Raw genomic sequence first — 22228 nt, 5'->3', positions numbered from 1 at the left:
TTACCCAATAAAAATGCAAGACACCCAGTTAAGCTGAATTTCAGAATAACAGCAAAGAATCTTTTAGTATAACATCATGTGGGACATAGCTATACTAAAAAAGTTTTTCTGTTTGTTATCTGAAATTCAAATTCACTTGAGCCCCCTCTATACACCGGACAATCCAAAATATGAAGCTTTTAAGAGCAGGCAGCAGCGATACATGAGTTTGGCAGCAAGGACAGAGTTGAGTTCAGGACAGTGGGAAAGGTTACATCACAGGCTTAACCACGCTTTTCTCGTCAAGAGACAAAAGACGGCTTTAGACAAAATTAGGCAATTTTGAACATGCATTAACTCTTGAGCCAATGGGATTTCACATTAAATTAATGCTCACTCATTTACTACAATTATTTAGGAGTTCAAAAGACTAATGCACCATCCGATTCACGTGGATTAGGTCAACGAAGGGAAGCTCACTCCATGCTGAGCACGATCTCGCATCGCACCATGAGGCCTGTGGCCTCACATTAATTGATCATTCTCACTTTCCGTCCACCTGCTGCTGTTCTCCTTCATGTAGATCCAATTAGAGAGTTCTAGCCTAGACCTTGAGAAGATTAAAATGATCATATTCTCAGGAGAAATACTGACTTAGAAACAGCCACCATTGACCTGATCATCCTTTGTCTGTAGCATCCCCAGGCTGCGAGGAGCCACCAGAATTCAGAATGCAGGGCCAAAGCTCTCCACAAATCACTATGGAAGCTTTGTCGTCAGCTTCTCAGTGAAAGTCTTTTTGCCGAGAGGCTGCTGATAGCATTTTCACAACCGGAACAAAATACATTGTGGTCTACAATTTTTTACAAAAGAGAAAAGAAATGGGAAAGGTAACCTCAAGAAGTCTATAGGAACTTCTGCAACCTCAAGCTCTTCTTTCACACGTGTAAAGGTCATCCTTTCCATGAAGAACAAAAAGTCACTGAATGTTAATGTAAGCGTAGTTAATTGACAATTAATTAATTGACCATTTTAACAGTTCTTTAATTCATTTAAAAAAGAAATTGAAAAAATAGTATAGTTTTGTTCAGCTATAAATCCCAACCTGAGAAATACAAATTTCTACAGAATAAGTGGTTTCAAATTATCTTGGTTTAGTACAGTTATAACCCATCAGCCATGCCCTTCTTTAACACATTTATCAGGAACATTAATTATACTCGGGACATACAGTTCCATCAATAGCCATTCTTATTAATCTTACATTTCATTTCCTGGAACAATATTAACTACAAGGGGGAAAATTTAATAGTAAACAGTGTATAACCAACATTAGGTTTAGCAATTAGTCCCAAAGAAGACACAAGATTTTCAACATGGGACCCTGTTATAAAAATTGTCTATTGTAACAAGGCTGCTGGATCAAGCACAGATTCAATTATTTTTTAATTTTGCCAATACTGAGGTGAAATATCTATTATGAAATAATTCAAGTTCCATTTTCACTTTGGTAATTATGGAACAAAAATAGTATCCAACTGCTTTAGAAATCTGAAAGGAGTCAGCAGAAGTCTCCAGAGAAGTCCAGTAAGGTAATCCTGAACCTTTGTGCTCAGGAAAAAGAAAAACAGAAAACAAAAAAGGAAACCTTCCATCACAAAGTAACAAGATACAGTTGTCCCTTAACATTCGACTGCAGGAGATTGATTTTGGGGCACCTCCACCCTGATTCCCACCTAAAATCCATGAATGCTCAAGTCCCTCATATAAAACAGCATAGTATTTGCATGTAACCTATGCACATACTGGAGTGGGTTGCCATTCCCTTCTCCAGCGGATCTTCCTGACCCAGAGATTGAACCTGGGTCTCTTGAATCGTAGGCAGATTCTTTATGGTCTGAGCTACCAAAGACCCTTCAATCATCTCTAGACTCTATATAACACCTAATATAATAAACAGTTGTGAATACGATAAAATGCAAGTAAATAGTTGCCTGTGAACAGCGAATTCAAGTTATGCTTTTAAGAACTTTCTGGACTTTTTTTCCCCCAATATGTTCCATGGGTGGTTAATTGGATTCAGAACCCATGGATACAGAGGGCTGATTGTATAATTATTAGAACTGACAGGATGACCTAAATATAAAAGTCTCCCAGATTCTTAAAACTGTAGTGTCAAACCAAGATAAAAAATTCTCACAAGGACCACAAACACCAGTTGAATTGATGGCCTGTCTAGACAGGAATGGCTGGTGCATTCACTTAAGCCATTGTTACGGTTTTGTCATGATCAGCATCAGGCATTCCTTCATTCTACTTTGCTTCAGTTTCTACTCTCCACGACATTATTACAAGGAGTAGGGCATGGCCCTGAAATCCTCAGTGAACAGAAGCTGGTCACACCTCCAGCCGTATGAAGTGGTAGGTTGGAGGCAGAAGGCAGACATAGGTTCTAGCCTTGGCTCTGCCCACACTAACTGGGGAACTTACGGGAAGTCACTTCACATCTCTAGACTTGAATTTCCTCAACTGGAAAATAAAGAGGTGGGAATCACACCTAAGATTCTTCCTAGATTTCAAATACTGCAATTCTATTATTTTAATTACATAAAGAAAGGACTGGACCAAATGAATACTATAATTCTGTCTGGATTTTAAATCCTTGGGTATGTTTCACGTGGAGAAATGCACAAGGTTGCTATCAGGAAGTGTTTGTAGGATTTTATTTAATGGTTCCTTCTGATATCAGAAGGGAAAACACTCCCCTACTACATGGAAAAATGTTTAAACACACTTTTAGCAAGCAGCATAAAAATAGTCATTTCCCATAAAACTAAAAGCAGCAGCTCTGGGACATAGTCTAAGATTAAAGCACTGTCACAACTAAGTATAAAAACACAACAAATCAACTGCCAAGTAAATCAATCAGTGACAGAAGACATTCTGTCCATTTTTGTGCAAAATAGAGCAGGTTAAAACTTGAGCTCCAGAATTCACCTTCCAGATTTGGAATCCTTAACTCTCCATTGGCCCAGCCCAGGTATTTCAGAGGTAAAGAACCTGCCTACCAATGCAGGAGACACCAGAGACACAAGTTTGATCCCTAGGTTGGGAAGATACTCTAGGGGAGGAAATGGCAACCCACCCCAGCATTCTCGCCTGGAGAATCCCAAGGACAAAGGAGTCTGACAGGCTACAGTCCAGAAGGTCACAAAATGTCAGATAGGACTGAGCAACTAAACATATACACACACAAACTTCTCCATTATTGGCTGTGTGACCCTGGGTAAGTCACTTTCTTTCTCTTAAGTTTCTTCATCCATAGAGTAGGAATAATAGCAGTATCAGCTTCTTATAGTTGGTATAAGGACTCAACAAGATCATCCATTAAAGCTTTCGGCAGGGTGCCCAGTGCACTACAGTCAGAAAAATACTAGCCACTGGTATAATTAAAGTTATTTCTCCTATTCTTAACAATTTACTCTTTTTGGTTCCTTCAACAATTTGGCTCTGTAAAATATTAAGGATTCATTCCATATTCCAATATTCATTCCATTAAGGATTCGTTCCAGCAAGGAACGGGGCTGGAACTCTAGGGAGGACCAGGAAACCAGACTTAGCATCTCTTCACAGCCTCACCCGTCCTCTTTCACTGCCTAAATCCTCTCTCCCTCACACCTTTTTGGATCTCTTCCTCAGGAGACAGGAGCCCTCCATCTGGCTAAGTGCCGCTCCTCCAGACCTCTGGTGGTCCCTCCTCTACCATCATTCTTATTCCACTGGTTGATTATCTGTACTTTTGTCATCTCCCTCACTTGACTGTGAGCAACTTAATAACACACAGTGTATCCAATCTCTATAACTACCATAGGGATTAGTATATAGTTGACACTAGATAAAGCTTGCTCAGTGAATGAATATACACAGTAATTAATTTTATGCAATTACTCTAAATTAATCCATAAAATTAACAAAACAATCATTTCATTTTAATAATGACTTAATACTACATGACTGAATATGATTGTCATTTGGGGGGGATAGTTAACAGTTTTTTTGATCATCGAAAAAGCAAGAGAGTTCCAGAAAAACATCTCTTTCTGCTTTATTGACTATGCCAAAGCCTTTGTGTGGGTCACCACAAACTGTGGAAAATTCTGAAAGACATGGGAATACCAGACCACCTGACCTGCCTTTTGAGAAATCTGTATGCAGGTCAGGAAGCAACAGTTAGAACTGGCATGGAACAACAGACTGGTTCCAAATAGGAAAAGGAGTACATCAAGGCTGTATATTGTCACCCTGCTTATTTAACTTATGTGCAGAGTACATCATGAGAAACGCTGGGCTGGAAGAAGCACAAGCTAGAATCAAGATTGCCAGGAGAAACATCAATAACCTCAGATATGCAGATGACACCACCCTTGTGGCAGAAAGTGAAGAACTAAAGAGCTTCTTGATGAAAGTGAAACAGGAGAGTGAAAAAGTTGGCATAAAACTCAACATTCAGAAAACTATCATCATGGCATCTGGCCCCATCACTTCATGGCAAATAGATGGGGAAACAGTGGCAGACTTTATATTTTGGGGCTCCAAAATCACTGCAGATGGTGACTACAGCCATGAAATTAAAAGACGCTTACTCCTTGGAAGGAAAGTTATGACCAACAGCATATTAAAAAGCAGAGACATTACTTTGCCAACAAAGGTCCATCTAGTCAAGGCAATGGTTTTTCCAGTAGTCGTGTATGGATGTGATAGTTGGACTATAAAGAAAGCTGAGCACTGAAGAATTGATGCTTTTGAACTGTGGTGTTAGAGAAGACTCTTGAGAGTCCCTTGAACTGCAAGGAGGTCCAACCAGTCCATCCTAAGGGAAATCAGTCCTGAATATTCATTGGAAGGACTGATGCTGAAGCTGAAACTCCAATCCTTTGACCACCTGATGCAAAGAACTGACTCACTGGAAAAGACCCTGATGCTGGGAAAGATTGAAGGCAGGAGGAGAAGGGGATGAAAGAGGATGAGATGGTTGGATGGCATCACCGACTCAATGGACATGAGTTTGAGCAAGCTCCGGGAGTTGGTGATGGACAGAGAGGGCTGGCGTGCTGCAGTCCACGGGGTCGCAAAGAGTCGGACACAATTGAGTGACTGAACTGAACTGAACAGTTTTTTTAAAAATCGAAGGATAATCGCTTTACCATGTTGTGTTGGTTTCTGCCATATAGTATTATTGTTATTAATAATTAATTCTGAAGTCTGAAGTGTTAGTCACTCAGTCATGTCTGGCTCTTTGCAACCCCATGAACTGTAGCCCACCAGGCTCCTCTGTACATGAGATTCTCCAGGCAAGAATGCTGGAGTGGGTTCCAATTTCCTTCTCCAGGGAAGAATGCTGGAGTGGGTTCCAATTTCCTTCTCCAGGGAATCTTCCTGACCCAGGGATTGAACCCAGCTCTCCTACATTTCAGGCATATTCTTTGCTGCCTAAGCCACTAGGGAAGCCCCTATAATTAATTGGTAACAATTAAATAGATGGGGGCAGAGAAGTCAATGGCACCCCACTCTAGTACTCTTGCCTGGAATATCCCATGGACGGAGGAGCCTGGTAGGCTGCAGTCCATGGGGTTGCAAAGAGTCGGACACGACTGAGAGACTTCACTTTCACTTTTCACTTTCAGGCACTGGAGAAGGAAATGGCAACCCACTCCAGTGTTCTTGCCTGGAGACTCCCAGGGACGGCGGAGCCTGGTGGGCTGCCGTCTATGGGGTCGCACAGAGTCAGACACGACTGAAGAGACTTAGTAGCAGCAGCAGCAGCAAATAGATGGGGGAGAGAAATCTATGCACAACTGTAATGAAAGGCATTCCATGGTGACTTCCGTAATAGAGGTACCCAAGAAGGTGCTCCACATGCACAATAACACTGAAAGAACGCCAAGTGGAAAACTCATCTGGCGAAGGAGGTGTTGGAACTGAGCTCTGACTTTTGTATAGCCTCAGTCTAACATGGGTGGGACAAGAAGAAAGGAAGGTACACGGGGGAGACGACAGAAGAACAGAAGTGGGAATGTGCCTGTTCAGATCTGGTTTTGAACAAGAGCTTCATGGAGCGGAGCGGAGCTGAGTGGAGTGGAGGAGATGACTTGGAATCAAATGACAAGGTCTTTGAACGCTGCACTACAGAACATGCCTCTGTTCTGTGATGAGGAGACGCTACTGAAGGCTTTGAAGCAGAGGAAGGACCCAATCAAATGCACACTTTGGGTAGGAAGCTCGGGTAAACAGGAAAATTTGAGTTTGTAAGCTCAAAATCTGCAAGACCTGGACGGAATTCTTACAACCATACAGAGAGCTGGTTGAGTGCAGAGAAAGGAGACAAGGATGTGAGAGGCACTGGAGAAGGAGCATCTTCGTGTGTTTTCGAGACCTGCAGATGGATGCCTCGTACCGCCTTTCTGTGAACTATACCGTTGTTCCACATTGAAAACACTAGAGCCTGTGAATGCTTCCACCAGCCACCTGACATCTTGGCTAGCATTTTCTAATGTCAAACACAGATGCCTGTGATGAGAGTCGGGCTCGTTATGGAAAAGCAACTTTGGTCTCATCGATCTCAAGTAGTGAGCATCAGACACAAAGAACCAGAGAGACCTGGCCCTGTGGGCGGATGGCGCCTCATGGTGTGGCATCGTGGGGACATCCGAGGAGCCCCACACTCGCTTCTAACCTGAGGAGCTACAAGTAAACATGTTTCTGAGATTTCAAAGTCTTGCTTTCAGTGGATTCTGGGCAAAGTCACACGAGGAAGATTGAACAATGAGGGAACTTTACTAAGCTGATCCCAAATTGCTGATGTGCCAAGGTCAGGTGCCTGGGTGCCCATTTCCCTCATCAGTTAATGAGTCTTCTAATTCTGTATACAGAAAGAATTCTGCAAACACTTCCCAACAGAAAGGAGTACACAGGGAGAGTTTTAATTAAGCCCTCCACATGTCCAAGGAACATGTTCGAGGAACTTTCCAGAAACACAACTGGAAATCTGGCACAATCAATCAATTATCCTGATATTGATATTTAGAGGTTATATCAACAATGCTAGAGTCTGGGTGTGTGGCAACGATCAGCAGAACTGAAGAGAAGTGAACCCTATTGAGGGGAAGGTTCAAAGACTTCAGTGACCTTCAATTATCTAAACCTTTGACAAAAACCCAAATCATGCCCGCTAATCAGCATAGGTACGTACACTTGACTCTTGAACCAACACGGGGATTGTGGGTGCCAATCAACTGCAGTTTAATTAAAAATATTCCTGGTATAACTTATAGTCTGCCTCCATATCTGTGGTTCCTTCTGTAAGCCTACTTCAGCATCTATGGATTCAGCCAACAGAAGATTATGTAGCACTACAGGACTCAGTACTGAAACCATCCACCTACGTGTGAATGTGAGCAGTTCAAACTTGTGTTGCTTGGGGGTCAACTGTATTTACATCCCTATTTTAGGTCATTTCCTAACTTCATCTTCATATCCAGTGGCAAAAGCCTGCAGCCTCATACTCAATGCAACTGCATGCTTTATACATTATTTTGGAAAGCTGAGGAGTAGAAATGAATGTTACTGTCATTTTTCTTCTTGGCATTCCTTTCTCTCTCTGCTTCTGAAATCCAAGTGGCTCAGTGAAGTGGAGACTCGGAAAGCAGGCAGCCCTGGGTCTGAATAGTTCTCCTCAGGGTCAGAACATAATCTGGGGCTGCTGTGATGGATAGGCCTAGGAAGATTAAATGTGATAAAGCTTTCAGAAATGCTGGGAGACCATGAATCAGCGGACTACCCAGGAGGAAAGCCCATGGAGTTTTGTCATTTTGTTTTGTTCTCTTAATTGCTTATTTCTGCTTCACTCCCAGAGCAGACATCAACACTGCTGGGATACGGCTCAGGTCTCTGTAGTTTTTTTAATCATCTGGGTGATTCTGAAATCATCCTTGATCCAAATGTGCAGCCAGGTTGAAAATCAACTTTTCTAGATGCTCTGTACATTCTGGCTTCCATCCCTCTTTTCCTCTCTGTGTCCTTCTTTCCAGATCACAGAGAAATCCTCTCCTTACCCTATACATCATAGCTTTTCCATAGACTGTTTACCTCAGTTTCAACTACTTCCCTCTCTGGAATTGCTTCAGTCCAGAGTATTTTATGTCTTTCGCTCTTTTTTTTATCTGATTTACTTTTTTAAAAATTTATTTGGGGTTTACTACAGCCGCTTTATTTCCCTTTGCTCGCACAGTAGCTGGCATATACTAAGCATTTCGAAAAACACTAGCTTCCTGTTTCCTTTAGGTTGGAAAAGTTTAACTTCATATCGCAACAGGGTGTTAAAGCTGGCCCCTTGAAGGCAAAACAAACACACACAGGGAAGTTACAAACACTCCAGACTCTTAAAGAGCTCTCCTAGTCACCTTCTTCTGTGTAGAGCGGTCAATTCTCCATCAAAGAAGGAATAAAAAATTGTGGCTGGCTATGTGCTGGGCATGTTGTATGCCCTTGACATCTCTGAACTCGTTTAATCCTCCCAACTACCAAAAGATATAGGGCCTATTTTGATTGGCATTTTACAGATAAGTAAACTCAGGCACATGGAGTCAGAGATTACAATGAGACAGGAATCAAGAAACAAGCCGCTTGCATCCCAAACCCTTCATCACTCTATTCTATACAATCTTATTTCAGTACTTGCAGTTACATTCTATCAAGTCACCACAATCACTGAATTAGTGGATACTGAATCATCACTCCTAGGGGAAATAGAGGGTTAGGTTCTTGAGAGACTCTAGTTGTAACATTTTCATCAACCAAACAATATACAGGCTTGCTTGGTCTCTGTGTGTGTGTGTGTGTGTGCGTGTGCACGCGTGCATGTGCACGCGTGCATGTGTGTTTCTGTTTAAAGACATCTTATTTAATATACATCGCTGGTTTGTCGACAATAAAATCATGGCCAACAGCACTATAACCCATGCTGAGCGCAGCTGATCTAACCTGTACTTTCTCCATAAGGCACGTCATAGCCTTCTTGCACTTAGGAACACTAGACGGCACCTCAGCACCAGGCTTTCTAAACAGCAAAATCACTAAATAAAAAGCACAAAAATGCACACACACACACACACACACACACACAAAGTGGCAGCAATTAGACCTCCACCAGGACACTTGTTTACAGTCTGAGATCTGCAAGAAGCAGGCAGAGCTCGCCTGGTTTGACCTTAGCTGGGAACGCGCGTGTCGGATGACTCAAATTTTTCGCTGCTTTGTGCACGGCCCGCGCTGCTGTGAATGACCGAGAAAGTGCCACGAGTACTGACTGATTGGAAGGTGACAAAAAGTGCCAGCGAGCAGGTGAATTTGTCAATGTGTGGTCCGTGAATAAGGGGAATCAATGAACTTGAAATGCCCGGTGGAGGAAAGGGGATTTTCAAACTCCTCACATTCTTCCAATCCCATCTAAAGATCTCTTCCTGACCGGCCTTTCTCCCTGCAAGAGGCCAGAGTAACTGGCACTTCCTGCCCACTATGCTAAGAGCTCAGAGAAATACTGTGATGAATAAGATCGGCTTTCTGTTCAGACCAGAGCTCAGGGATTCCTCCCATTAGAAATCCAAGAAGCTTCTGGAGACCTCTCAGGTTTTGTCAGATAACTGAAGAAAATACCTTCTCATTATAACTAAATTGAATCTTGCATTCAAATTAGAATGCACTTCTCTCCCTGAAGTGCCTGAAATAGTCCAGCAGAAACAGAAGGTCTTCAAAAAAAAAGAAAAAGAAGTCAAACTAGCAGCTTCCCAGGCGGTCAGTGGGTAAAGAACCCACCTGCAATGCGTAAGGTGTAAAAGACGTAGGTTCAATTCCTGGGTCAGAAAGATCCCTTGGAGAAGGAAATGGCAACCCACTCCAGTATTCTTGCCTAGGAAATCCCATGGACAGAGAAGCCTGATAGCTAAAAGTCTATGGGGTCGCAAAGAACGACTCGGCAACTCAAACAACCAAAACAGTCTTTAAAATCAAGTACATTTCTGACAATGTTGTACAGTGAAAGTTACGCAAAAAAAAAAAAAAAAACTAACACTTAAAAAAACGTTAAGTAAAATGAATCATGGATGGATCTATGACTGTTAAAAAAAAAAAGTGTTTTTGTTGACAAAGTGGGAAATTATAGTCGGCTTTATATGGGTAGTGTAAATTCATTTAGATACAGGCTTCTGAAATGTAGACCACCAGAAGACAATAGCCAAAACTGCACTTTCTGTCACCTCCTTGTCAAATCCACATGCAGAAGACTTTGGCCCTGGGATTGCAGCCATCCATGCAGTAAGGCTCCTGGCTGCTCTGTGTTAACACTGATGTGTGAACTGCTAGGAATATAAACACACGTTTTATTTCCCCTATGCCCCTGGTGAACTTACACACTTTGGAACAAGTGTGTAGTTAGCCAAATGAATAAATGAATGAATGAATAAGCTGCCGGAGCAATTCCACTAAGTGAAATTTTTGTCCTGAATTTTTGTTAAGCATCTCTCCTTAGAGACAAGAAAAAAAAATCGTTCTTGAAACTTTTACTGTCGCTAATGCCACTTTTAATGTCATGACTGGGTTATGAAGGCATATTCTTACACCACTGGCCTTCCTAGGCTAGGGAGGAACTCTGCTGAGCCCTGTTCCAAATTTTATTAAAATAACAGATGACACAGGTCAATAAAGAAATAAACCAGAAGAGATGGAAGGAAAAATCTGGGACTACACAGATGGAGTGACTAAAACAGAAAAGAAAGAAAGAAAGCTGGATAGCAGAAAAGAAGCCAAGAAGAGTTTAAAGAGAAGAACGTTAGAAAATAGAGCAAAGAAACAAAATAGGAGAAGGGACTATTAAAACAAAGATCGGTGGAGGAAAGAGAAAGGATGCCAATGCACAAATGACTATTTCTAACATTATTTGGTTGCAGGGAATCAAAAGAGAATTATCTTTTACTTTCAGGGTCTTAAAAGAAACTCCAAGTCTTTATGTGAGAGAAGTGAGTCGTGAATTGATTTGCCAAGAAAACTGCCCAGGAAGTAGTGCTCACAGGCACACACAAGACAACTGTTGCATCCCTGCACCCACCTCTGTTGGGGGCAGGGGGAGTGAGGGTGAGGGGTGCAATCTAGACAGAACCTCAACTACAGAGAGGGAGCCTCTGGGCCAGGCAGCTCTGTAGCTGCCAAGCTGAAGTTGCAACTCTGAACATGAAACTCTCAGGGGTCTCTGGCTCCTCTTGGAGGTGACAACTTTGGGGGGACCCTCAAAAAGAAGGACCCCCATCTGAATTTTTTGAGGGCTCACTGGGAAATGTCTAGTCCTGAAAATTTCTTAATTAACTTTCATTGAACTACTCTAATTTTCTCAAGCCTAAACCACCAGAGTTTCAGAAAGCAAAAAATGACAAGACGGAGTTGCCTACTACCTCCTGAAAGATGACACATTGGATGAAGATGTTATGGGAACAAACTAAGGATGCACCACGTTCCCCTAAAAGGTTCAGGAGAGAAACAAAGAAAGAAAGCAATCCAGGCTTGTTTGGATTGTTCTTTTTGAATTTCTGTATGGCAATGAGAGGCACTTAACAGATTTAGGATATCCATGTCATTGACAGTATTATTATGGAAAATTTTGACTATGTATCTAAATTATATTGCCACGGAAATAAGCAAATTACATTTAAAATGTTTGATTTCTGTCTGGATAGATATCTCCAGGCTACATAATAGACATTCAGAAATACTGCCTACCCAAATTGACATCAGCACCTCACTGCTGCTAACCCACCACCATCACCATTACCATCCCCTTGTTCCCCTGCCAATACCAGCATCATCGTGGTTTCCACCGTCACACCACCGTATCACTATTTAAGAATCTCAGAAGCTCAGCAAATTGAAACGATCAAACTACAGTTTGTATAAGATTTATTTTGCGTAATATTAAACACTGATTTTGATTAAATCCTTAGTCTTCCTCACTAACTCAGGTGCAAAATAATGACTGACTACAGAGTTGTGAAATAATTTTCTTCTAGCAATGAGATCTAAGTCACTGAGAGTTTACAATGGATTAGGCACTATTTTTTTTTTAAAGTCTGCAGTATTTTGTTTAAGCTTTACAATCATCCTAAATGAAGAGAATATGATTGTCTCGTTTCTTTTAAAAAGGGAGAAACTGAGGACTGGGCAATTTGGTTGAGCTCTCACAGGTGGCCCACTGTCGAGGTGGGACTGGGTGCCTAGCAGTTTGAGTCCAGAGCCATTGCTCTTAGCTACTACACCTTACTAAATAACTCTCCTTTCACGCAATCATTCTTGATGCCTGTGGAGTCAGTCCTAGTCTTTCTGATTAAATTATCACTGTGTTAAAATAGGTAAAATTTTGTCAATTGGGACCAAAATAGTTGCCTTTCTAGCCTTTGTATTTTTAACAGAGTCTAAACATATACACATACTTAAAACTGTTGTTGATTTATGTAAAACACTCCCCCCCTCAAAATTCCTACTAATATTCTCGAAGATGAGAACTTGGCATCCGTGGTTTCTTCTCTCATGAGATCAAGAATACCATAGAGGTGTTTGCAGTCACCTCCAGCCCAGTTCAGTCCTCGGATTTCAGACGACGCTGTGAGAATGTTTTAGAGATAGAGTATGGAAAGTTTAGACACACGTCTTAAAAAGGACTTTACGGGTTAACTCATCGGTAGAGTTTAAAATATAAAATAAAACTACTCGATGATTTTGGTGGACTGCCTCCTTTCCATAAAATTCTTTACACTTTCACTTTGGCTGGTTTGTGTTCAAGTGGCTGAATTCTGGGGACTTACATAGTACTTTATTTGGAGTATGAATTTTGGTTCTAAACAGTTATGGCACTCTGTTTTCCTTTCTTCGATAAGCAAACTGGGACTTGGAATTAAACAAAATGAGTAATTTGCTTTTATCCATTCAGTGTAATCTAGAGAAGAAAGGAATATACTTAGCCTGCTGCCTTCTCTACTGGGTCCTTCTAAAGTTACATTAAAAATAATACTGAAGTCACTGGAAGGATTTAGATTTATCATTTTTGGGCTGAGTACACATTTTAGAAAAAATATAAACCATATACTTCCTTATATAAAACTATTTTCACATAATCAGGGTTTTGATTTTTTTTAAAATGTATGTATAAGATAAATGTTCTTTATGAAAACCCAGACTGCAAACAAACATTGCAGATGGTAATATTTTATTTAAATTTAGCTTCCACAGAAAATGAGTTTATATTATCATCAATCTATATTTGTAGTGAAACTCCTGACCATTTAAGTCAGTTCTTCCCTACAGTATTTTTTAGCTTATAAAAGCACCAGAACAAATATTAACATGTGAATAAAATCACTTGTATAGCTTATGCATTGCTTTTACAAATACTAGCTCACTTGACAAAAGTACTAGTATCTTAGCCTTATTGAAAAGTTTGATATCTTTTATAGTTTTTCCTGTATCTATGGTTCTTGCCATGGTCAGTTTCTTACCCCCGTCTTTCATATCCTTAAAATTAATAAGAAACCAAAATGCTGAACCTGAATTTTCTTAAGCTATGAATGTTACATCTTAAATATATTCACAAAAGCAATTCAGAGATCCAAATTAGCTGAGTGTGAGAAAGACGACTAGAATAAGTGACAATTATCTTTCAGGGGCTTTCTACCAAACATGTACAAGCCACATAGAGTAGGTGAAAATGAAATGGGATTTGAAGATGTGATCCTGTTTCGATCCAAAATACATTCATTCTTGAAGCAATATGTGGCTCCTTAAACTATTCTTAGACCCACACAATCAGGTACACAGCAACAATTTAAATAACTGAAAAAAAGTAAAACCAGGAAAAAAGGGTGCTAAGATATCACCTAACTACAAAGAAAGAGCTACTGAAAACTTGAAACAACCATTCAAACCTCTCTCTAGAAGTGAGCCTTGCTTAAAGTTGAAAAATAGTTTAAATGTTCACTGATGCACAAACTAGACACTAAAAATATGCATACAGCCAGAAGACAAATTTCTAGGACTTCGGCTTTGATGTAAAAGTTTGGATATTGGTCAATTTTTTGGAAAAGAGGGCAATATTTCACCTTTAAGGATACTGAGTGATAAAACTGAAACCAGCATGGAGTATTATACACCTCATTTGAATTTTTAAAACATAGTGGGCATAATTAATTTTCACCTTCAGTTTTATTCAAACTTTCTAAGATGTTTAAACATGCTAAGGAACCCAGGATAAGGTAACTCCCACTTGCCTTCATCATGAAATTTTAGCTAAGACATACTTTGCAGGTCACAGCTTGCCTACTTACAAATTTATTCCCTTTCAATAACAATTTGTTGGGATGTATAACCATCTGTCTCCCATTACTATATGCCCAGGGCAGTCTTATCTGTTACATTTCTTTATACGTAGATATGGCTGCATATTACGGCCAACAGAAGAAACCGCCCGTAGCATCTTAATGATAAATGATGTGAACGCCACATAAATTCTTTGAACATCCCAGCGGGACATTTAGCTGGACAATCCACAGAATAGCATTTTACAAATGGAAAAGTTAAGAATAAAGTTATGTAATAAAGGGCAACCTAACTGACCTAAAGTCACCAGCTAATTTGTAAGCAAAAAATAAAATAAAAACAATCAAAACTGTATTTTGGTTTGTGTCTCTAAAAGAACCAGCCACTTACCTGAACTTTTTGTTTTCTACTGACCATAACATTTTAGGTCAGTAGCTTTCAAACTTCTTTACCTCAAACCAGAGTAAGACATACATTTTAATCACAGCCAGCACACATAAGCATGGATAATTAAAATAAATTGTCAGGAAACAAAATCTGCTCTTATTGGATATTACCCACTTGAGTATTTTCTATTTTTTTTAATATTTTATTCCTTTAAAAAAATGTTCTAGACTCACTAATTTCATGAGTCTCTGGATCATGAAAAGCCATCTAAAAACACTTGCTTTTGGCCCCAAAACTTTTGATAACTACTGAAGAAAACTAAGAGTTTCTAAAAGAATCTAATCAGCTCTTTTCTTTTTACCCAGTCATTCAAACAGTAAAATTGAGAGGGGGGAAAATATTAAGTAACGTTTGTCTATTGAAATAATTCTATTTCATAGTGTCTTCTTTTCTTCCCTGGGTAATAAAAGGCAAAATTCAAACATCAAAAAAAGGATGTTACGGAAAACAAACGCCAAAGGAAAAAATTATGCTAAGAATGAATTTCCATCCAGAATCCCATACATAGTGAGTTTTTTACCTTTATTATTTTTGAAAGTTCCCTTTTTCTTTTTTTAAAAGTACCAGAATATTATCTAATGCAAAAAGTTTAAGATGGGGCTTATTATAGGGATATTATTTGCCACTGGGATGATGAACAATTTTGAATAAAATGTAATCCCCTCTTCATTTGACCATACTCACTTTGTAATTACTGGCAAGGCAGTAAATAATCCACTGAGAAGCAGTCTCATTAGTGCCCATTGAAATTCAGTGGCATTAATTTGCAATAAAAGAACTGAAAATTAAATGGAAAAGAAAATAGTTTCTGGAGTCTACCCCGAGGTTATGGAACTCACATCATACCAATGCCTTCCTTCACATCAAGGAGTTTAAAAGGTGTGAATCAGATTTAATCATTCGATTTTGTTCTAAAACTTAAAAAAAAAAAAGCAGGCAGAATAAATTCTTTTCCATTTTCCATTTTAACCCTGAATTAAAACAAGTTAAATGAATTTGACAGATGCCAACTTGTAAAAGTTTTGTTCATCCTAGTGAGTCTTCTAAGGAATAACTCAGACTGGACCTGCCTGGCTGTGGGGTGTTCTAAAGCCTTTTGAGGGGCTAAAGGATGTAGGGTGTGCTCAGATAGCCCATGATCCCCCCTTCAAATTCTCTGGGGCCACCTGGCACCTTCCTCCTCCTGCTTCTGCTATAAATATCTCTGGAAATAGAACGCTGAATGGAAAATCATCCCGGCTTGCAATACAGAAGGGTCTGGGTTAAGAATGACAGGCAGGTCCAGACACCGGTGTAGAGTCAGGCAGTGCCTAACTCCGCGCCCACCCACGTGGGTGCCCTGGGGTCTCTCAACCCACTCCAGGGCATCCCTGTCTAGCAGCACCTAGAGCACTGGTATTTCCCAGGACCACCTGCCTAAGCCCTTTCGGAGTCCACCAAAAGAGAAGGGAGAAACTGTCAAAGGGAACATGAGAGCAAGAAGGGAGAAGGAAAGTGTCATCTCTACGAAAAAGGAAAAACAAAAAAAAACGAAGACACAAAACATTTGCCTCTAAGTCACTAAAGTGTCCCTGTGCGCCCCGAACTACCATCTGCTTCTTCCCCTGAAGGAAAATCACAGAACCGGGCTGAACTCGGGCACAGCACTCCCGGGGGCATTCTGCGCCCCGTAGGCCAGAAATGAAACTTAGCTGGCAGCAAAGTATTTCAACACACTCGCGCTTCGATGTGGCATGTTTCAAACTCAGAGGACACTATTAAATCTCGGGATGTCAGAAGTCTTCTGCCAGCTCTGGGCTCTGACACGGACTCAGCCCGGGTAACTCAGAAATCAGAAAACTCCTTAAGACCCATCCAACTCCAGGGTCTTCTGAGGGGCGCTTTTCACCCCCGCAGCCCTCCTAGGTGGAGACGTGCCAGGAATCGCTCCCCGAGGAAATCACCTTTGCCACCACCATCCTCACCATTATCAGAGCGTGCATATTTCCAACCCGAAAGTCGAGCAGCGGGGAACTTTGGCACTCACAGTAAAACAAAATTGTTAAATACTACTACTAATATAAATAAATAACTGAGTTCAGCGAGTCCCAAACACCTCCTGCCTTAAGTACCAAAGGGGGACCTTTTCTAGGGACTCAAAGCACTTTATGTGTATTGGCTCTGGGGTGCCCCCCTCCCCAACTAAAAAACCTCTGCTTTGCACGGTTTTCCAATATTTGTTTAGTTAGGAAGCACACGGGGTTTCGGATCTGCGTCTCAAGCAGACATTGCGGGGGCGGGAGGGGGGGGGAGTGGAGAAGAAAAAAAATAAAAAATTTAAAAAAAAATTTTTTTTTTTTTTTTAAGCTGCTGGGCCAGAGAACTTGACTCTCCGAACACGAGATGCACCCGTGACCCCAGGCCCCGCGTCGCGCTAGCCCTCGAGTCTCGGGCTGCGGCTGCGGCCGGGCGCCCGGCCCCGCGGCCTGCGCGCCCCGCTCCATCCGCGCCGCGCGGTCCCTCGCCCCCCGCTCCCTCCCGCCGCCGGGCGCGCGGCGGCCACCCCGACGGGGCGCGGCGGGCGGCGCGGGTTACCTGTAGTAGGCGGGAGGGCCGGCTTCGCGCACCGCATAGCCGCTCGGCTCGTTCTCCAGGTAATAGGGCACCTGTTGGCCGTGCGGGTGCAGAAAGGGCGAGAGGGGCTGCGGCGGCGGGTGCAGCAGCACCAGCGGGCTCGGAGACACGCTGTTGAGCGGCGGGAAGGCCCCCAGGCCGTTGGCGCCGAACGCCGCCGCCTCGGACCCGGGGCCGTAGGGGAGGCCCGACTGGCCGTAGACGGGCGCGGAGGCGGCGGCCGCGGCGTTGAAGTCGTACGCGGCACCCTCGGGGTAGTTGTACACGGCGGGCTTGCTGCTGTCCACGTACACCTCGCCCAGGGGCCGCTCCAGGGGGATCTTGAGCTGCGGGCGGTTCAGGGGCTCCAGCTCGTTGGCTTGGATCTGGTGCAGCAGGGCCATGCCGGACGCTTTGGTGTGCAGGGTCATGGTCATGGTGAGCGGCCGCGGGCCGGGCGCAGACCGTCTCCCCCCGCGGCAGAGGGCTCAGCAGCCGGCCGGCCACCTGGAAGAAGAGCACAGCCCGCGGTTAGAGGCGGCGCAGCGCATGTCCCGCCGCGACGCGAGCGCCTGCCGGGCCCCGGGGAGCCGGCCCCGTCCCGAGGAGCGCGGCGGCCGCCGGACGCGAGCAAGTGCAGCCCGGCGCGAACGCGCTTTGCCAACTCGCGGGCTCGGGTCTCCAACTTTAAGTACCGCTCTCCCGAGCTCATAGGCATGACAAAGGTGCTGGCCCCCGGCCAGGGGCTGCTGCGGCCCTGACGTTGCCTTCAACATCACTCCAGGCGCGCAACTCGTTTTGGAGCGATCCCAAAGAGCAGCTTCCCTGAACTTTACTTTACTTGCCGCTGCTGGATAGAGGCTGGATTTCACGGCAGGAGGGCGGGGGCGCCGAGGGATCTCCTAAAGGTGGCCCGGAGAAGACGGGGTTTCAAACCAACTCGGAAGGCTCATCCCGGGGCCAGCTTTCTCTAACGTGCTACCTTATGTGCCCCGTGCCAGGCTCCAATCTATCTCTGTTTGTCTCCCGTGCTGTTTGATTCACGCTCCTCGTTGGCTGGAAATAACGTAGTGTGTACATAGAATGACCCTGGGGAGGACCAGTCTGTAACCGAGATATGGGAGATGGAGTAGGGTGTGCGGTTGCCGGTGCAGACAGCTATATTTAGCAGCTGCAGAGACTGATCGCAGGCATCCGGGGAAAGGGGGCGGAGATTCAAGGTGTACGTATAGGAAGAGCCGAGTTTTGCCTTCAGGAGAGTGCTACCTGACCTCAGTTTCCCTCGTCTAAAAAATTCTCCCGAGGTGGTCGCCTCCAGCCGCGATCTTCCGAGAGTCTCCCAGCCCACCTTGTCTGTGTTAGACCACAGTGCTGTACTTGCTTCCATTAGGAATTCTAATGTGAATGACGATTTACCAAAACCTTTCCGTTAGGAGGACATGGGTCTTCATGCTTTCCACAGACTATGCAACCAAAACTTCAGAAAACTGAATATGAAATGTGACCCTTCCATTAAAAAAAAAACAACAAACCAGAACCTCAGGTCATTAACCACATCTTTAGCAATTATGTTGTACTGATGGTCTCAGCAACAAATTTTAAATCAGCAACAAATTTTGAAAGTCAGTGATGCCTTTCTGTTCCTTTATCCTCCGATTGGACCTTCTTGGTTCACTTGGACTAGGATATGCAGATTCAAATATCCAGATTGAAAAACAGGAAAAAGTTTGGTACTGAATTAAAAGTTAAACCTGCTCAAGTACATTATATATATATATACACATATATATACATATATGTATATATAATATATTAGAATATATTATTATATATAATGTGTATATGTGTATATATATATAATGTGTATGTATAAATATATATTAAAAAGCTATGGTAAATACATTGTGCACCTGTAATCATGGAGAGTTTATACTTTTTAATAAACTTCCTTGTCCCCAGTCTAATGAACTCTGGTACAACTGATACTTGGCTTTAATTGCTATCCCAAACACCTGACAGAATACCTTACAAAATTTCCGGGTCATATATAAATGCCAAAGATGCTATTACTGATAGTAATATCTGGGGATATCTTTATACTAATAAATACATGGTTACCTAATTCTTATAAGAACAGACAGAGTATTTGGGGATAATATGCAAATATAGCTGATTTACTATGAAGCCAAAACTGAGTTCGGCATCCATAAGTATAACAAGAATTATAAGCAAAAAAAGGGTTAAAAACACATTAGGTGAATCACAGATATTTCTCTTTATGGCCAGCAACCATTACTTTCCAAAGCAATCTTTTTACAGATGACTTCGTTTCTGTAAATCACACTTTCAATTTTCAAACATCTTAAGAGAAAAAAAAAAAAACAAAACCATGCACAAGCACTTCAGAGGACTCTGAAAAATCTGAACCTGCCGAATTCTATTTAAATTACACAAAGAACCCTACGGGTCCTGAAAGCAGAAGGAGGTGCACACACAAACCCAGGGAAAACAGCAAAGCCTTATCTCCCTGCTTGGATACAGACACTGGTCAGAAAGGTGAGTTGCTCTCTCAAAATGCTAAAGCTGCAAAGAGAAATCAAAACAGTCCTACCCTGCTGGATCAAGAGCGTCTTTCCAGAAATGTTCCATGGGCTTGTAGAAGTCAAGGGCTGAGACAGTGAGAAGGAAGGGAAGAATGTGCTCCCATGTGCCTGTGGCTCCGTGTGTGAGCAAGGCAGAGCGTGTGGGGATGTGTTTGCATGTGGGATGGCAGGGAATCGGGAAGCAGCCAGTAGGCAGGGCATTTGGCAGCCCCTCCCGGCAGGCAGAGCAGCTGGATGAATGGCATTGGAGAGTGAGGAGAGGCTTGCTGTCTGCTCACAGGGAGCGGGGTGGCATACTCAAGTCAGCTTTACTGGATGGAACCGACACTCCCAAGCCTTTCTGCTCCTTCTACTTGGAGCCTAGAAAGTGTGCTGTGTTTTCTGCTGCCATTCGAGGCAAGAGGGAAAGCAGGCTTGCTGTAAAATCATAGGCTTATGGATAAAATAGAATGCCAGTCAAAAGTGCGTGGATATCAAGTTTACAAAATGTGACACGGGTGGTTTTTCCTGAAGAATATAATTTAACAATAAAAGCCTTCTGGGATCCACTTGGATCAGATGCCTTGCTGGGCCCAGCCCCCCCTGCCCCCCCCCCCACCATCCCCCTGTCTCTGAACAGACACACTGTTGCCGTGCCTCCCGTTGCACCAGGAAACCAGACTTTGGAATAAATGTTTTGGCATTCTAGGGATGTGTTTCCAACTGAAATGTAATATTCCTCCACCTCGTTAACCAAACCCACAAACCTTTCCACGAATAGCTCAGTTGACTGCTTTCAGTAAACATGAAAAAATATATCATTAAAATCCCAGAGTAGGAAGATAAGACAAAGGTAGGTACCTTTGTTTGGCACTGATTTTAGGCTTTCTGTTTGTAGAGGCGTTGACCATGGGTAGAGGGTCTCTCATTTCCCAATGATGTCCACATAGAGCCACCAGGTTCTCAACGTTTCTCTTGACCAAGGTACTAACACACAAAGAAAGCGCTCCTCGTGGCCCTCACCCAGTGTCTAAGGACATGTGACGCCTACTGGAGCCTTTGTTGCCAGACATTAGTCATTGCCTTGGGTATTAAATGGTTCTAATAACAATGCCAGGAGTGGCCAGTCTCTGGCCCTGGTACCTCATGCAGTTACCGAGAGATTTATGAGTGGCTCTTAAGACCAGTACAAAGGAAGAAGTAGAAAGTTATTTTTTAAAAAAGTTACCAAAATGTTAATAATGTCATGATGCAAATAGGATTTTGTGCTTCGAAAGTCCCAAAATATTGCAGTATTACAGCACAGAACCCTTTGTTGTTGATGGCTGTGAATATTAGCTCCTCCCTTAGGTCAACCATGGCCATGCATGCGCTAGGCCAGTCCAAAATAAAACAAGAATGTGCAAAGAATGGAGAAGGAAGGGAAAGAAGGGGGAGGAAGGAGAGGAGAAAAAGAAGGAGGAAAGAAAGGAGGGAAAGAGGGAGGAAAGGAACTTTGCAACTGTTCTGCTTGAACATAGGAAGGATAAGAAGTCTCATTATCTCTTCACAGACTTTGATAATTCTACAACTAACCTTCAAAGTTAGTCCCAGATGTCCGATAAAGTCAGTTTTCTGGAACACTCTCTTGCCCATATTCTCTTTCCTATTCCTGGTAAGAATCATCACCCAGGCTTGATGATGGTGGGTGGGAAAGGACAGCGAACCTTGCCAGTTTTCTTCTAGTGCTTCTGGCAAACAAACTTACAGCCTGGTTCCCTCCTCTACCCTCCCCAGCTGCACAGGCTCACACTCCCCTGCTTGACTTCCTGGCATGTGCTGGGGAATTCGGGTCAAGTCTATTTCTGTAGCTCCACCATCGAGAGCATCACCAGACCACTTTGCCAACAGTCTCCTGGGCATTGCCTGCTCATTGAAAATGTGAGTCATCATTCTCCCTTGCCCCAGACATGGGGCTTCTCTCCAACCCTCCCAGTCTGTGACTAGCATCATTATCCCTGCAGTCACCCAGAGCACTCCTGTAGGCTTTCTGTAGCCTTGGCACTCCTGAGCATTCTAGCTTTGTCGTTTATCCCTTCCCCTGACACTCCTATGCCCCTCCTGCATTACCTCACCTGGCAAAAGGATCTCCTGGGGACATCTGCCCCTGCACACTTCTTCCTAGATCCTGCTGCCTTATATTTTGCTGGTTTTTACAGCTTTGAGATCCATTTTCTCAT

The 22228-nt window shown here is 42.9% G+C and overlaps 1 protein-coding gene across 3 annotated transcripts in view; it reads right to left on the bottom strand.

The window, feature by feature from the left end:
• The window catches only part of ESR1 (estrogen receptor 1), a 272302-nt gene extending 252108 nt beyond the window's left edge, over nt 1-20194 (bottom strand). For 2 of the 3 annotated variants that reach the window (XM_043457166.1, XM_043457168.1), the window contains exons 1-2: nt 20039-20194; nt 17410-17934 (exon numbers count right to left, since the gene is read on the bottom strand). In XM_043457166.1, the coding sequence (XP_043313101.1) occupies nt 17410-17864 (455 nt within the window). In that variant the 5' untranslated portion in view covers nt 17865-17934; nt 20039-20194. Of the gene's footprint in view, nt 1-17409; nt 17935-18409; nt 19092-20038 lie in introns of those variants that run through there. The other variant, XM_043457167.1, reaches the window with a different exon arrangement.
• Nucleotides 20195-22228: the final 2034 nt, after the last annotated feature.

The sequence above is a fragment of the Cervus canadensis genome, chromosome 33, assembly GCF_019320065.1.
Source record: "Cervus canadensis isolate Bull #8, Minnesota chromosome 33, ASM1932006v1, whole genome shotgun sequence".
NCBI lineage: Eukaryota > Metazoa > Chordata > Mammalia > Artiodactyla > Cervidae > Cervus > Cervus canadensis.
The sequence above is the reverse complement of the archived record's forward strand: the minus strand, read 5'-3'. Positions and strand labels throughout refer to the sequence as shown.